The sequence below is a fragment of the Entelurus aequoreus genome, linkage group LG20 (genome assembly GCF_033978785.1).
Source record: "Entelurus aequoreus isolate RoL-2023_Sb linkage group LG20, RoL_Eaeq_v1.1, whole genome shotgun sequence".
Classification (NCBI taxonomy): Eukaryota; Metazoa; Chordata; class Actinopteri; order Syngnathiformes; family Syngnathidae; genus Entelurus; species Entelurus aequoreus.
The window spans coordinates 36909856-36926756 of record NC_084750.1 but is presented as its reverse complement, the minus strand read 5'-3'; the positions used below and the strand labels follow the sequence as shown (position 1 = coordinate 36926756).

Below are 16901 nucleotides of genomic sequence, written 5' to 3'. Positions count from 1 at the left end.
ATGCCAAGAGTGTGCAAAGCAACTCAGCATCAAGGGTTGGAAATTGGGGGTTGAATCACCAAAACGGTTCCCGAGCGCGGCCACCGCTGCTGCTCACCGCTCCCCTCACCTCCCAGGAGGGTGGGTCGAATGCAGAGAGTAATTTCACCACACCTAGTGTGTGTGTGTGAGACTATCAGTGGTACTTTAACTTTACTTTCAGCAGTAATCAAAGCAAAGGGTGGATGTTTTGAAGAAACTAGAATATAAAACATGTTTTCAGTTATTTCACCTTTTTTTTTGTTAAGTACATAACTCCACATGTGTTCATTCATGCAGGTTTTGATGCCTTCAGTGACAATCTACAATGTAAATAGTCATGAAAATAAAGAAAACGCATTGAATGAGGAGAAGGTGTGTCCAAACTTTTGGCCCGTACTGTGCGTGTTCTTTAAAACTGACATTGAAACATCGTTGCAAAATAGTTGTGTTAATAAATTGAGACAACGTTGACGTCCAACGTTGGATCCACGTTGTTGGTTGGGAAATGACCAGATTCCAATGGTCAGATCAACGTCAGCACCCAACATACCCGTTGCCAAAAAGCATTTTTGTTCCAACGTTAGGTTTGAGTTGCTCAACGTCAGGACCTAATTCAACATGTTCTCAACGTTGTTTCAATGTCTCGTGCCTGCTGGGTTACAGGACTATATCGCACTAATGCTATGCGCCAAGGTGGACAATTACACTGTACAGGGGAATTTTGCCATTATATTCTTATTAGCCGCAGAGCAGGAATGAGCTACGGGTATGTTTGCGTCAAATTTCACACGAAGCGCCCTGTCTTTCATTAATTTGCATTTTTAGATGTGCTGCCCCCTACGGATCAGTGCAGAGAGGGGCACACTTAAGTACATCGTTTTTCTGGGATCTTATGATTTTACTACCAATACCTGGCCAGTATGGGTGAGGGCGAATCGATCCAAATATCAATATTATCAATAACAGTATGAGTACCGTATTAATTCTAACGCGATGAGATCGATTATTATTGTTATTTTTAATTTTTGTTTTCCCAAATTTCTTCTGGGGCAAAAAAGCCAAAAACGATTTGACTGAGAGCCAACATAAGTTTTTCCATTTGTTTCGTTATTTTAAACTATTGCATATTTTTTGTTTTGTTGTTCATTTTGTTACATTGCTGACGTTGCCGTATTTTCATATTTTATATTCTGCTCTAATGACAGCCAACAAATTAAAGGCAAAAAATCAAAAAATCTTTTAACAAGCATCGATGTCAGTATTGACAATACTGGTCCTGCATTTACTTGGTATCAGATTGATACCATCATTTGCAGAAGTGCCTCACCTTACTGTTTTAAAGAACAAAATAAACACCCAATCATAATCACAAAAATGCAAAATCTATTGAAAACATGCAAAATGTATTGAGAAACATGCAAAATGTATTGAGAACATGCACGAGCTATTGGGAACCAATCAGTGATGGCTTGCAAACATGACACAAATGTACACATATACTGTATACATATCTATATAACCATTTCAAAACGGGGGGGGGGGGGGGGGGGGGTTACTGTCATGTCACGACTAAGTCGTAATTTAAGATGCGTTCTTGGCATCGAAATCCAATTTATTCTTTCCCAGTAGGTCTGAGTTTTTACCTGACAGTGACGTGTTATAGCTCTACATTATAGCACACTGAGAGGTGTTTGCAATATTCGGACTCTTGTGCAGCTAAATGGGAAGCTTAAACGTGTGCTGTGTTGTCAAAAGTGTGTCCCTGCGGAGCCTTGTACAACTTGTTGTATACTTCATTTGAGGAGCTAATGGAGCCCTTCCTGCTCCACATGTGCACCTCTGCACACGGGCACTGACCAATTTGCACCGTCTCCGTCTTCCCAATGATCACATCCGCTGTCACAAATGAAGCACATCCGACAAGAGCGTTGCCCTCCTTCCGAAGTGCAGAAAATGTTGCACTTGAAATTCAGTTTGGTTATGGACTGAGTTTAGGATTAGAATAAATACATCTTTCCTATTGTGTGGGATTAATAGGCTGTTTCTGCACACAGTTACAGTGCATGCAGGAAGTATTCAAATGGCTTTACTTTGTCCATATTTGGTTATGTCACAGCCTAATTCCAAAATGAAATACATTAATCTGGCCCGCCGGACATTCCTGAATAATTTTTTTTTAGATCTTTAAGATGGAAACTGTAGCTGCCATTATGATGTGCAGTGATGTTTTCAAATTACCGTGAGTCTTGAACTATACAAAGTATTTCAATGGTTGGAATCTGTGCTTTCGCATGATATACTAGTCACTATGGTCATCTAAGTCACAGCAGCTCAGACGAGGCACCAAGCGGTTTCCAGAGCGGGTGTCAGGGACAGACGCGGAAAGAGATTTTTTACAAGAAAGTTCTAAAGCCAAGTGGTATATCAGATTGTAGGTGGTTTTTTTCCCCCCGTTCATTATTCGCTGTGTTTGTTGCATTTTTGTTACTCACTTGATTGTAAAATATGTCGATCGAGAGGGGGTGTGGCGTTCATATGTTGTCAATATTCAGTGTTTTATCGTTCATAGATAATATTGTAAATCCCACATTCTTTATTTTCATGTACATTCTGGGTGTCTCGTTCAGTAAAAAACTAACATTCCATTCCGTTTTTTTCCGTTTTTAGCATTCAATCAGACACTATTGTGAGGATTTGTACTAGTGTTCCTAAAAATCAGATATACCGGCCCCCAGACACATTTTTTTCTCAAAATGTGGCCCACCCGAGTCATAATATATGTAACTATTAGTCACCCAGGAACCAAACCAAGAGAAAAATCACCTGTCTTATGTTATTTGCACCATTTTCTTCAATAACTCACACTGCCAAATACCTCTATGATCCTATAGTTCTTTCAACCCTCCCTTTAGCTGATAATGTAATAAAAAAACAACACAAGTGTCTGCCATACATACAGTAAGTATGTCAGAGGTGCTCTAGCTGGGAAAGATGGGTCAACATGAGCTAGCTGTCAGCTGTCATGAAAAAAAGGGGATGGAAGCTTTCCACTCCCCCCTCTGGTTGAGTCCCATGGCAAATGAATGTTCTATTCAGTGTTGGATGCAGGATGATAAAAAAAAAAATGACATAGCCTCTCATGAGAGAAACAAAGACAACGGTGTGAACAGAAAAAAGCTAAGCAACAAAAGTCAACACTTACGTTTCACTCTCATCCCAAGAGAGGCATGTCTCATTCATGGTGCCCTAAAAAGGAGACACAGATGGGAGACGACATTGTGAGGAATCTCTGCATACCAAGCGTGTAGATTGGAATGATGTATAAACATGTGAGACGCAACACCTTGCCGACATCCATCTGCTTTTCGCCACATTTAAAAAGAGCTCATTACTGCGCCAGTTACTGGGTGTTTCTCATCGCCTGACTGACCAGCTGGTTAGGCTGTGATCATTGCAGGGCTCAAAATGATTGGCAAATGTCACAGTTTCGCCGCAAATGTCAGGAAAATGTCAAGCCCCGCGTGCGGCGACGAGCTAACACCCCAGAGGGGAGGCTGGTATTTCTTTCATAAGGCCGCATGGGTTTGGGTGACTGTGGGTGGACTTACATTGTGGAGGTGAGGGAACTCGATCTCAACAGGAGAGGACACGAGTGCAGGGGTGGGCTTGACGATCACCGTGACCACTTTGGAATTGAGCAAGGTGCTGTTGCTGTGGGAATAAAAATGTATATAATTAGTGTGGAATGAATGATTTAGACTCTAAATCGAACTTGTTTTCATCGAGGGTCAAATCGCAGTCATGGCTGCCCTCAGAGGGCCGCTTGTAACAGTGAATTAGGGCTGCAACAACTAATCGATTAAATCGATTAAAATTGATTATAAAAATATTTGGCGATTAATTTAGTCATCCATTCGTTGGATTTATGCTATGCGCATGCGCAGAGGCAATTTTTGTAATTAATTTTTTAAATTTTTATTTATTTATTTATTATTTTTTTATAAACCTTTATTTATTAACTGCACCATGTACAAACAGCTGAGAAACAATAATCAAAATAAGTGTGGTGCCAGTATGCTGTTTTTTTCCAATAAAATACTGAAAAGGATATAAATGTAGTTTGTCTCTTTTATCAGATTATTAATCGAAGTAATAATCGACAGATTAATCGATTATCAAATTAATCGCTAGTTGCAGCCCTACAGTGAATGTAAGAATATGAAAGTATAATCGCCTCATGATATTATTGCACAATTGCCTATGCATGTGGTTATTTGATTTTTATACGTACAAATTGATGGATAACTTGTATTGAAATCGTATTTAAGTATTTATTGTTATCTTTACAAGCTATAATACAGTATATAATAATCAGGGGTGCTAAAAAAATGTTTTATCACATCTGAATCGCGATTCTTATTCATCTCAATAGTAAATTTGTTAATAATCTTAAACAAATATAAATTTTTTTTTTTTTTTTTTTTTGACAAATAATAAAAAAAAAACATTTTTTTAGGCCATCTCTTATGCTTACTTGGTGCGCGAATGTGTCATACGTCAGCAACCAAAAGAGGTTTTGTAACCGGCAAGCTGTTTTGGTAAGGTGTTATTATTATACCAAACAATACATTGCAAACATCAGTTTGAACCGAGAATCGATTATGAATCAAATCCTCAACCTAAAATGGGAATCGAATGGCGAGGTGCCCAAAGTTTCACACCATTGAATATTTGTTGCATGAGCAGATCGTATCAAAGTCTAAAACATATGGAATTTCCGTTGTTACATACATGTTTTTCTGTCAAAATGGAAACAACGAAAACATTTAGTAAGAAAGATGAAGTATGCACATTATTTACAGGCTTTCGCGGGCCACATTAAATGTCGTGTCGACACATGTGATTTAGAACATTTAGGGGCATATAATACACCCCTGCGGTATCCTTTTTAATTGAATCAATACATGCTTCTAACTTTGTGGGACTTGTTTGGAAATATCCATTTTCAGGAAAAAAAAAAAAGTAACATGCACTTTTAACAGTAATGTTTGTCTCAAAGATGATTACAATAATTATGATCTGGATGACCGTGACACAAATATAGCTTAAAATATCCACATTCTCTAACATTTTCAGTTTTTGTAGGTTTAATCATGCTTTTGTCTGTTTGCAGTATTATAGGAGTGGACCCCATCTGGTGGCCAAACAAAGTATGACATGAGAGAAATTATATAATGTATTGTACTATAGACTTAGACTTAGACAAACTGTATTGATCCACAAGGGAAATTGTTGCACACAGTAGCTCAGTTACAAAGGATGGAAAGGATAAGGTATAAGGTATAAAGTAAAATAAAAATGTACCTTTGGAAGGAGAGAAAAGAAGTGAGATTTCTGTAGAGGACGATGCCAGTCACAAATGCATCCTTGCCATCTGAAATGAAGAAAACAGTTGTTTGAACACCAACTCAAAAATTACCAATTCACTTTGGTTCATCTGAAAATAAATAGAAAAATAGATAAATAAATACATCTTACCAGTATGCTCAATGGCTAGAGCATCTCTCAAAACAGTAATCTTCTCCTCCGAGGTCCTGACCCAGTCCAACATGCCCCTCCAGCCTTTAGCGGGGAAGGTGAAGTTGGAGTTTGTCGTGGTCGGCCTCTTGTGGATGCTCAGCACTGTCAAACAAACAAACAAAAACGATTTTGGAACACGTGATTATCAATAATGAAAACTGGCACATGTTTTTGGTACATGGGACACAGAGTGAACCACAGTGAGAAGTTTACCGTACTAAAAATCATATCTGTTACGTTTGATGAATTTCAAGATTGTAAAAAAAAGACAAAACACAAAAAACAAGGCTTACCTAAATTCTCGGTGACTTCATAAATGTCCTGGAAACCGCTCATTTGCATGCCGATCATATCCACTGAGTCCTCAACAAGACGGAAGAACTCCCTAACGTTGGCGCCCATCTGTATGAAGACAAGGAGAAACACGTGTTCTTACGACTGGAAACTCTTGAGTGACAAAAAAAAAGATGCTAAAAGTAATCCTTTGCTCAGCTATCTGAACAAAAGCAATAATAGTGAATTTGTTTTATTTTCTAAGTATATGCCAAACGATGACAATTTGGCAAATTAAACTGAACACAGGATGAGTCTAATTCCAGCCAAGAATGGTGAAATAATATCTAAACGGCAGACATTTATCCATGAAAGTATGTGAAAGCTGCTGATTGTGTGTTTGAGGGCAAATCAGCTGGAGATAACCCAGAAGTCGAGCCTCCAAGGAAAATCCAGTACATTATTGTTACATTACTTCATAGAGCTACTGTAGTCGTTCGTAGTACATTCTAATGTTTTGTTTTTACACAATATTTTTTATGTATAAGTCAGCTTTTGTTTTTAAATGCCTTTTAAAAAGCACCAAATAAAGCGATTTAAATGTATTTCATTGGGAGACACTGATTTGATATGCAATTGTTTTGGGTAAAGAGCTACGTCACAAAATGATTTAAACTCCTAAATTGAGGTACTACTGTACATTTAATTGCTGGGCACCTTAGGATGTCACAATCTAACTAGCAGCAGTAACATGGTATACTACGCCCCCTTGTGGGCTGATTAAAGACTACACTATATCTCTAGGAGAGACAAAAACATTTGCACAAAAAATTACAAGTAATTATAGCATAAATTATGGGACATCATAACCTCTAGGGCAGAGGTGTCAAACTCAAGGCCCGGGGCCATATCTGGCCCGTCGCATCATTTAATAAAGCTCGTCAAATCTCTGAAATAAAATAAAGGTATTTTTTTTATCTTTTCTTATCTAATGTATTTTGTTATTTTCATTTTTACAGAAAAAATAATTGTAGTGCATGCAATTGCATATATTTAAAACTTTAATATTATCTAATAATGCAACAAATATACTCCAAACTTTAAAAAAAGAAAATAAGTTAAAATAACATTAATCCTAAATATCTGCTTGAATTACAATTTCGAAGCAAGTAATCCATTAAATTGTACAGTGTAAAAATGACAATATATTTTTCGGTAAAAAACTGCCAGCTCAGTTTTTCAGAATTTTACTGCAAAACACTCTAGTATGGTTTTACATTTACAGTAATATGCTGTAAAAACCACCATAAGTTTTATGGTGAAATTGTGGCGATTGAACTGTCAGATATTTATTGCAAAACCATAATTTTTTTTTACAGTATATGTAAAAAATATAATAATCAAATGCATAGGCAATTGTTAACTAATATCATGAGGTGAATCCCAATACATTTATATTCAGTCCTCTGCAATGTGGCCCCTCAATGAAAACGAGTTAGACACTCCTGCTCTAGAGCAGTGATTTTTTAAACTGTGGTACGTGGGCTCCACCTAGTGGTACACCAAATATTTGATTCACTATTTAAGTACTATATTCAAACAGTGTTACTGTTCAAACTGTGTGTATTGTACAGTGGCCAAAAATATTAAATACCCTTCTTAAATAAAACCTCTGCCTTGTTTTCAATAAATACTTAGACATACTATGCTACCTTATTTTAATGTTGGCCCATGCAGTGGTGCTTGGAGGGCCAAGTGTTTTCTGAGGTGGTACTTGGTGAAAAAAGTTCCAGAACCACTGATCTAGACGCTTGGCTGAAGAAACCAGCATTGGTGCGGTGGAGATGTTTCCTTATGTTGACAATATAGAATAAAATAAAATAAAGTCACATGTGGTTTTGCACATGCAACACATATATCTTCAGTAGGACTTTTAGTCATGAATAAAAAAAATCTTGTCGAGGTGTTCTGTTCTGACTGCAGTGAAAGCCCAGCTTGCTGCTAAGCAACCTGCAAACTTCCTTGAAGCCATATATGGACAGGCGGTTGAGTCACACTAGTGTTTCTACAGTATTTCCTCTCAGCAGAGGGGAGGGCTGTTCTTGCTTGCGTCTTTCTGACGCATAACCGGTGCAACGTGGGCGATAGGTGTGTGTGCGCGTTTTTTTTTCTCTCTCTCTCGATGTGATGTGTTGTGCCGTCTGTGTCCCCTCTCGGCTGACAAGGCTTTGTGGGATGGCGCGGAGACACACAGATTGCCGAGTAGGCGTCGTACTTTTCCCTGAGTCAATTTCGCTCCCCCCGTCTCAAGCTCACCTTGAAGTGTTTGCTTTGTGTCATCAGTTTTTGCACATTTAACTCGAGCAATTAAAAAAGACTCAACTTAGTTATGTGCATATCTCATAAGCAGGGGCGCCGCTAGGGATTTTGGGCCCCATGAAAATAATCTTTACAGGGCCCCCTGTATTATAATTTCATCATCATTAGGGGCCTATCTGGGCCCTCTTCCATCATGGGCCCCTAGAATCCGTCTCCTTTACCCCCCCTTTTCGGCGCCCCGCTCATAAGCGTCGCAGTGATGCACTTGATTGGAAGTCCTCTAATTAGTTTTAGCGCCTTTTCACTCCAAAAGTGTCGTGAAAATGTGAGACTTTTTACATTCTCCTCCTCACACTTACCAGCTGTGCCTCTTCCCACTTCTCGTGATGTTCTTCCTTCAGCAAGTTACTGATGGTCTGGACATAGTTCTGCAAAGAGAGAAAAAAACAAGGCACAGTTGTAAGAGATTACCAAATACAGCTTCACGGGGTGCTGAATCAGGACAATCTGCACAATTATTGATGGCACGGTAAAAAAGTAGCAGCAGAGTTTTAAGGTAAAAAAAAAAAAGAGTGGTACTGTTTGTCAATTTAGAGACTTAAACTTCCTTTTATTGTCATTCAAATTTGAACTTTACAGTACAGATAAGAACAACATTTTGTTGCATTAGCTCGTTGTAGTGCAGGATAAAAGAGCAATAAGGTGCAGATATAACCAAATAGATTACTGTACAGATAAATATATTGCACTTTTGCATATGCATCCACGTTTATGAATGTATGTTATATTGTCTTTATATTCCAGCGAGTTAATCCATTTTGGGGGGGAATTAAATAAATAATGATAAATGGGTTATACTTGTATAGCGCTTTTCTACCTTCAAGGTACTCAAAGCGCTTTGACAGTATTTCCACATTCACCCATTCACACACTGACGGCGGGAGCTGCCATGCAGGGAGCAGCCATCAGGAGCAAGGGTGAAGTGTCTTGCCCAAGGACACAACGGACGCGACTAGCATGGTAGAAGGTGGGGATTGAACCCCAGTAACCAGCAACCGTCCGATTGCTGGCACAGCCACTCTACCAACTTCGCCACGCCGTCCCCTTTTTTGATTGATTGAAATTGAGGGGATTATTATGATGCGTTCAAGAGTCTTATGGCCTGAGGGAAGAAGCTGTTACAGAACCTGGAGGTTCTGCTACGGAAGCTGCTTACAGTAATGCACTGTAAACCAATTTTTGCTATGAAAATGTATAGATTTCTGTTTTCACATAGGCTAACTAGTTTGAATTTCAGACCCCTGCTCTACGGTAAAGCAAAAACCTAAACGCTTAAAAATGTTAAAATCCTCCATATGTCTAAACTGTCTGGGTAAAGTTTCAAAGTGATTGCATGACATATATAGGACGAGCTGGTGTACGCAAAAACACCTGGAAATGGCAAAAAATCTGCCGAAAATTACCTTTTTTAATGATTTTAGGTTGAAAATGCACATAAAATATGCAGAGTTGAATTGTGCAACAGTCTCTACTACCTTATATTTATATGTGGCGGTATGAGGCTCAATTCCTCACTTGTGGTGCTGTTGCATGGGAATAAATCGCTGTTCGGACTATATTGGCACATTTTCACTTTGGACCTTGGAGGCATAACGTTTGGGCATGTAATACCTACAGCTTGAACTTCATTGTCACCTCCTGGATAAATTGTGTCTCACTGAACTGACCCCCATTTATTACATTTAAACCGTGGCACCTCAATACTGTCTTTCAAAAGTGGATTTTTTCCAACTCTGCTTTACCTCGACGTCTGCGTTGCTCAGCCTCAGCCCGTTGGACTTGTACATCTCGCTGGTGTTCTTCAGGATTTCCATGACGGCCAAGAGGTCCCCGCTGTACGTGGCGCCTTCGTCGGTTGTAAACCTCAGACGTGAAATCACCTCGGCGACGCCGTCCACGCTTTGCGCTACCCGGGCTTTGGAGCTGTAGTCCTTCGACTATATATACGAGAGAGGAGTTCATGTGAGTTAAACCACACACCAGGCGTTTAACACGTCGGTGTTAAACTTTGTGGGGGACCTCACCATGATCTGAATGTTGTCGTAGTTCTTGGAGACACATTTGATGTAAGTAGGGCTCTCCCAGGTGGCCAGACCGACAGCATTGAGACTGCAGCGCCGAAGAATCAGACCTACGTATGAGAGAAGATATGGTAAGGGACGATCCATCCATTCATTTTCTCTACTCAGACCTCTGCTGTCACTGTACCTGCAGCATCAGTCGGACAAGATACAGCAGCCATGTCACCGGCAGGGGTCTTCTTCCACACAACATCCCCAGCGTTCTGCTCAGGACAAATCTCATGGGGCTCTACAGGGTTGCAGCAATATAAGCATGAGCACCAAATTGTCACTTGAGGGGAATTTCAACGCATTTGCACAAACGAACCGGGACATCTCTTCTCGTTGCAGCGCTTCTGCTCTCCTCTTTCGCCGGGGCAAGGCTCCCCGCCGAAAAAAGGACCCTCGCAAACTCTTTGCCTCTGCTGGATGCCGCCGCCGCAGGTCTTGCTGCAGCTTCCCCACGAGCTCCACGCATGCCAGCGTCCGTCGACTAAACACAGACAGCAGCGACACCGTGAGATTTTGTATATTTCCGAGTAGACCACTTTAAAGCTCTACAATAGGAGAATATGTATTTATTTGTGTATTTTTTTTTACCTGGACACTCTTTCAGAAAGCAGTTGACGGCCTCTTTCCAGCTGCCGTGGCACTCGGAGCCCCCGTAGGATGGGCCATTGCATTCTCTTGTTCTCTGCATGGTACCGTTGGAGCAGGAGGCAGAGCATGGGTTCCAAGCCGACCAGTCGTTCCAGTGTCCGTCCACTAGAGGGAAGCAGAGGAGCAGTCAGTTGTGGCTTTGCATTGAAAATCAAACAGCATACATGGCATCTAGTAGAAAATCAATAGTTTTTACACTGATTTAAGTTAATTGAGAGAATTAGTATGAGTGCAAAATTGGTTTTTGACAACTTTTTTTTTGGATATGACTATAGTGTGCAGATCTTCAAGACGCAAACTTTTAATCAAATTTGAATAATAGGATATTGAGACTGATTTGGTGGATTTAAGGATTCCTTTTTTGTTTTTCAATGAAATTGTAAATAGGTATTTTGGTGGGTAGATTTTGAAATATATTGTATTGTTTTATATTAATGATGTATATTTTAACTGTGGGTCCCTGTCCATAAACTGTGTGCTTCTAGGGATGACCTTTTTGCAGAACGGACTCTGATATTAACACAATAAACAATGATGATAAAATACAAAACTATGTCTGTCTGTAAATCAAAAAAAATAAAAAATTAAAATACTTCCACAAAATGGTCACTTTACCCAAATGGAGTCACATAATATCAATGACTACTAGTTGACGTTCCAAATACGTGCTTTAATTGGCGTGAATAAAGTACTAAACTCATGTAACTCACCAGGGCACACAGCGATGTTGCAGAGCTTGTTCTGTCTTGAAGGGCCGTTGCAAGGCTGGCCTCCGTTCTGGGGCAGCTTGCACGTGCGGGAGCGGTCACGATAACCACGGCCGCATGTAGATGAGCACAGGCTCCAGGGGGTCCATTCATCCCAAGCGCCGTCAACTGCACGAGTCAAATAGATGTCATGTTTTTGCACGTGTCTCCACCTCGGCTTGTCGCCGGAGGAGGGAACGATGGAAGTCACCTGGGCAGACGGCGGTGTTGTTGCAGGGCCTGTTCTCACGCAGGGGCCCGGTGCACTGGGTGGTGAAGGAGGAAGTGGCGCAGACGCGAGTGCGGCCTTGCCAGCCCTCTCCGCAAGTCGCTGAACACCCAGTCCAGGGGGACCACTCGTCGGTCTTAGTGTTTCCTGTGAGCAGGACAAAAGTCATGAGGTCAAACTGTTGCATTTAGAAAAGTGAATTTAAACCAAATCATCTTACCGGTTTGGGTTGCAACGACTCCGAGGCTGGAATCATCCACATGGTCCCTCCTCAGACCTACAATGGCCCTCAAACCCTGGCTCTTGCTGCGCTCTTTACCTGCAGTCATTCCAGGTTTAGTGCACAGAAATTCCAACAAATGATGATAAAATGACGGATTGAAATTACCTATGCAGGATTGTGGGTTGCATGGCCGCCCTTCTTCAACGGTGCCCTCACATACGGCGCCATCGGGCTGGCAGGTACGAGTGCGCAGCTGGACGCCACCCCCGCATTCCTGGCTGCATGCTGACCAGCGACTCCAACCAGCCCAGCCTTCTGCAGCACAATCATATTAGATTAGGTCATCACCGAGGAAGTTACGTTTCTGTATGCAGTATAGCATAAAGTGCGGTAAACAACATTGCTATGCATCTATTTGCTGCTTTAGAAACTACAGCAAACTCAATGTCTTGAGGACATTTTGCTTGTCTGACTTCTAACCACTGGGTCTGAACCTGCCGCAGAGGCAGTGTTGCTATGCCAACGACAAGTGCCACGCTTCGACTTGCACAAGCTGACTGTGAGGTCTTTGTGCTCCCCCCCCGCCTTTTCTCCGACATGCATGCCCGAACCCTTAAACGAACTTATCTAGAGACACAACAGAGAGGCGGCCATGCGTGCACCTGGGGCAGGTCATCCAATTACGGCGGTTTCTCTAACACCTTTTGATTCGCTACTCATTACTTTGTGGCGGCAGAGTGCACATTCCCTGCCTGAGCCTGTGTTCTGCAGACTTGATTATTGGCATCGATAAACTCAAAGGTCAGGACACCCCGAAGAACATTGTTTCTAGAACGTTTCATAACTTGAAGATCTTTACTAAGTATCTCATACTTACTGATGATCTCAACATTACGTGCGTTGTCCCTTGGCACTGAAAGGCACTTCTCGACGTAGACGCCGCCCCGGTAGCAGCTCCCTGGTTTCCTTTTCGGCGCCTCCCAGCACTGGCAAGGTGTGTTCATGATTCCGCAGGGGTACTCGTGGGTGCTACTGGACAGGCACTTCTCCAGCCACTGGCACAGCATCTGGCAGGCAGGCATACTGGGGTTCCTCTTTCCCACCACTAGAAACTCGGCTTTGAACTCGCTGACGTCATTGTCGCCTCGCAGAAGCTCCAGGCCGTTAGTTGGGGGAACCTTGCGGATCTGCAGGAACTGCTTGCTGGATTCCAGGTATGTGACGGTCGTGGAAGCGTCGCACAGCCTGACCACCTCGTCGTAGCTCTCCATGCCCAGGTACGTGCGCGACGTCTCGATGAAGGAGTCGAACTGGAAGGTTCTGATCTGCCTCGGCGCGCAGGAGTCGGTCGGCTTGGTGATCTTCATGTAGACGGTGTAACGGCGCGGGTCGGGGTTCTGCAGGGTCCAGGAGCACGGCGCAGAGGGCAGGGTGGTCGCCGAGGAGAACACGCCGAAGAAGCGGCTTTGTTCCAGGGTGGCGCAGGTGGCAGAGGCCGGACCGGAGGGCGTGCTGGAGGTCAAAGTGAAGAAGAAGAGCAGGGGGAGAGCCACGGAGGGCCCTAAAGGAACCGACGACGTCATTGGGTCAACCTTGTATCCCTCAGGCGATCTGCGACGAGGGAGGCTGCAGAGGGACAGGGAATGAGATGCAAAACATGGTTTGATTATTACCCTCCATCTCAAAATTCATATGCAAATGAATTAGACCTGATGTTCACACCTCCAGATATTTGCATCTGATCAGTATCATTAGGGTGGATTGAATAAAACCCAAACTGACCGCGCTTCTCTGGGAGATAATTGCCATGAAGCTGCAATTACAGCCCTTCACAGAAGGCTGGTATCAGCAGCCTCTTAGTCTTTCCTCCCACACGCTCAGCTGAACTATGAATCATCTGCGTCAGTCTGACGTCCATCCAAGCATCGCCACTAGCAACCGCAGATGTTTCGCACAGTACACGCCTCTTCTTGTGCAGTAAACGAGAAACGAATAGTCTGTATCCGTATCTGATTTTATGCCTGGCTTGTGTGATAACGTCATTTTTGGGAGATTTGAACCAATATGGCTAAAACCTACTGAAGCAATGCATGCAACCAAAGTGATCTGGGAAAACAATGCTTCATGCAGGTCGCGGTCACCTCAGTCTGCCGAAGGAGCACAGAGTCACGTTCAAGACTACGCGGTTGCTCAGCAACGTCGCTCATTTCTTTTTCTTTTCTTTTCTTGCCTTCTGTTTTGTTATTCATTTGTTTGTGTCAGCGAGAGGGACTAACCAGGGCAAGAGGGTTAATCGTCCTATACCATTTGGTACAATTCACCTTTCTCGTTGCACCTGCACTTTTCAGGCTGCATGCCCATAATTATGTTCTCCACTCTGTGAAAAGCATCTGCTTGGTCTCTCTCTCTCTTTCTCTCTCCCGCTCTCTCTCTCTCTCTCTCTCGCTCTTGCTCGCCTCCCAACAACCGGAAGCTCTTTGAATGTGCATCACATGAAGCACGTGGCGAAAAGAAAGGAGGTCCAGCTGTCGTCCATGCAATCGCTCACTTTTCTTTTTGACCTTTTTTCATCCCTTTTCTCTTCCGCCCGACCATTTTTGTCATTTTCAGAAAAACCAAAAGGGAGTCAACGGCCGTTGTTATGGTGACAATTTATTTTTGCAGTCACTATTAATGCTGCAGTGCAGGTTTTTTTTTCTTTGTTTAACATTAAAATATGCAATGACTAAGTACATTTTCACATCATTACAGCACTGCAAAAATCAGACACCTCATTATGAATTTTGTTTTTTTTTGTGCATGAAGAAACACAGGCAAGGATGCCACCTTCTTTTCAAACTTTTTGAAGCCATATGCATTATCATCACCACCAACCGGCTCTCTTTTGCAAAATCACCTCTTTCAAGAAAACCATAACAGGCTGCACTTGCAACCTGTTGATGCGAAGTCTAACTTTCCACTGCCATCAAAACCCAGCAGGCACAAGACATTGATACAACGTTGATTATACATACACGTCCTTTAAAACTGACTTTGAAACAACGTTGCAAAACAGTTGCATTTTGTAAATTGAGACAACGTTGATTATACACACACGTCCTTTAAAACTGACTTTGAAACAATGTTGCAACATAGGGTAACACTTTAGTATGGGGAACATATTCATCCTTAATTAGTTGCTTATTAACATGCAAAGTAGTAACTTAATTAGTTATTATTAAGTACTTATTAATGCCTTATTCTGCATGGCCTTATCATACAACCATTAAGCCATTAACTAAGTCTTCCCTCAATAACCTCAGAATTATTACTTATTAGTAACCCTAACCCTTATATGTTCCCCTTGTATCCAAAATAACTCTAAATTAAGTCTTTGTTACTTACAATATGTTCCCCATACTAAAGTGTCACCCAAAATAGTTGATTATACATTCACGTCCTTTAAAACTGACTTTGAAACAACGTTGCAAAAATAGTTGTGTGTCTAACGTTGGATCCACGTTGTCGGTTGGAAAATGACCAAATTTCAACGGTCTCAACTGGACATTGACTAAACACCAAAAGTCATGTTGTATTTGTGTTGTAAAATATTGGTCGGAAAATGAACACAATTCAACGTCAGAACAAGTTGAAAAACTTATTCGGGTGTTACCATTTAGTGGTCAATTGTACGGAATATGTACTTCACTGTGCAACCTACTAATAAAAGTCTCAATCAATCAATCAATCAAGAACCCAACATTGATGAAACATCGTCAAAAAGCATGTTGTTCCAACGTCAGGACCCGATTCAACAAGTTCTCAGCGTTGTTTCAAAGTTCCATGCCTGCCGCAAACGCACCACCATGGCAAAGTTGTGCAGCGGCTGAGATGCGTTCACGCCTGTTGGAGCTTTTCAGCACCGTGGACAGCGACCGAACAGCTCCATAAACTCTCTCAACTCACCATTTATCAACAAAAGGATCACTTTTCTTACCTTTTCTCACAACGTGACGTCTGGGATGTCTGGCCAAAAAAAAAAAAAAAAACTTTTCTTGCAGTTCTTGCGTCAAAAAAAAAGATTGCACCAGGTCCCCGAGCTGGGGGTTCGGGGGGGTCCCTCCCGAGTTTCACTGCAGCCCACTTTTTTTACACAAGCGAATATATTTTGGGAATTCGACTCTAACCAAACTCCAAAGAGTTTACTACCAACTTGTCAGCAAGCTATCGCCTATCCAGAGAAACTGGCGTATAGCGAAGGTTGCTGTTGAATTTGGGTTGAAACGGAGCTCCAGCAGACAGTCCGTAGAAGAAAAAAAAGGCGCGTAAGTCTGAGCTCCAGGATCAATGTTGGTACTTCTACTCCCGGCTTCGGAGTCTCCTCGCTGGCGTGGTGCTGCGAAAGTGGGGATCCGTCTCGGTGTGGCGTGTGGCCTTCTCTTCGGCGGCTTATATTCCACCCCGCCCCACCCCTTGCAAGTGCGTGGACGAAGTGAATGAGACAGCGGCCACAAGACGGGAGGGGCGGGGAGTGTGTGTGTGTGTGGGAGACGTGTTTGTGAGCGTGCGCGCGCACGTGGAAGTGTGAGGGGGGGGGGGGGATTTGGGGAGGAGGTGGCCGTGTGATGCTGTAGACTAGAGGAAGGGAGGGGAGGGGAGGGAGGCTTCTGCGCATAGATGCAGGCGATTATGAGCAGGCGACTACGCACATATCAACGCGGAGCCAAAGGTACCGGAAGGAGGATGAGCAC

General features: G+C 42.3%; 1 protein-coding gene across 3 annotated transcripts in view; it reads right to left on the bottom strand.

The window, feature by feature from the left end:
* Positions 1-16615, bottom strand: part of LOC133636238 (adhesion G protein-coupled receptor B1-like) — a 28820-nt gene extending 12205 nt beyond the window's left edge. For all 3 annotated transcript variants that reach the window (XM_062030037.1, XM_062030039.1, XM_062030038.1), the window contains exons 1-17: positions 16148-16615; positions 13049-13797; positions 12337-12486; positions 12169-12267; positions 11931-12095; positions 11684-11848; positions 10914-11078; positions 10642-10806; positions 10462-10563; positions 10278-10384; positions 9996-10190; positions 8553-8621; positions 5895-6003; positions 5560-5703; positions 5386-5455; positions 3630-3732; positions 3224-3267 (exon numbers count right to left, since the gene is read on the bottom strand). In XM_062030037.1, coding sequence (XP_061886021.1) covers positions 3224-3267; positions 3630-3732; positions 5386-5455; positions 5560-5703; positions 5895-6003; positions 8553-8621; positions 9996-10190; positions 10278-10384; positions 10462-10563; positions 10642-10806; positions 10914-11078; positions 11684-11848; positions 11931-12095; positions 12169-12267; positions 12337-12486; positions 13049-13754 — 2558 coding nt within the window. In that variant the 5' untranslated portion in view covers positions 13755-13797; positions 16148-16615. The remainder of the gene's footprint in view (positions 1-3223; positions 3268-3629; positions 3733-5385; positions 5456-5559; positions 5704-5894; positions 6004-8552; positions 8622-9995; positions 10191-10277; positions 10385-10461; positions 10564-10641; positions 10807-10913; positions 11079-11683; positions 11849-11930; positions 12096-12168; positions 12268-12336; positions 12487-13048; positions 13798-16147) is intronic.
* Positions 16616-16901: the final 286 nt, after the last annotated feature.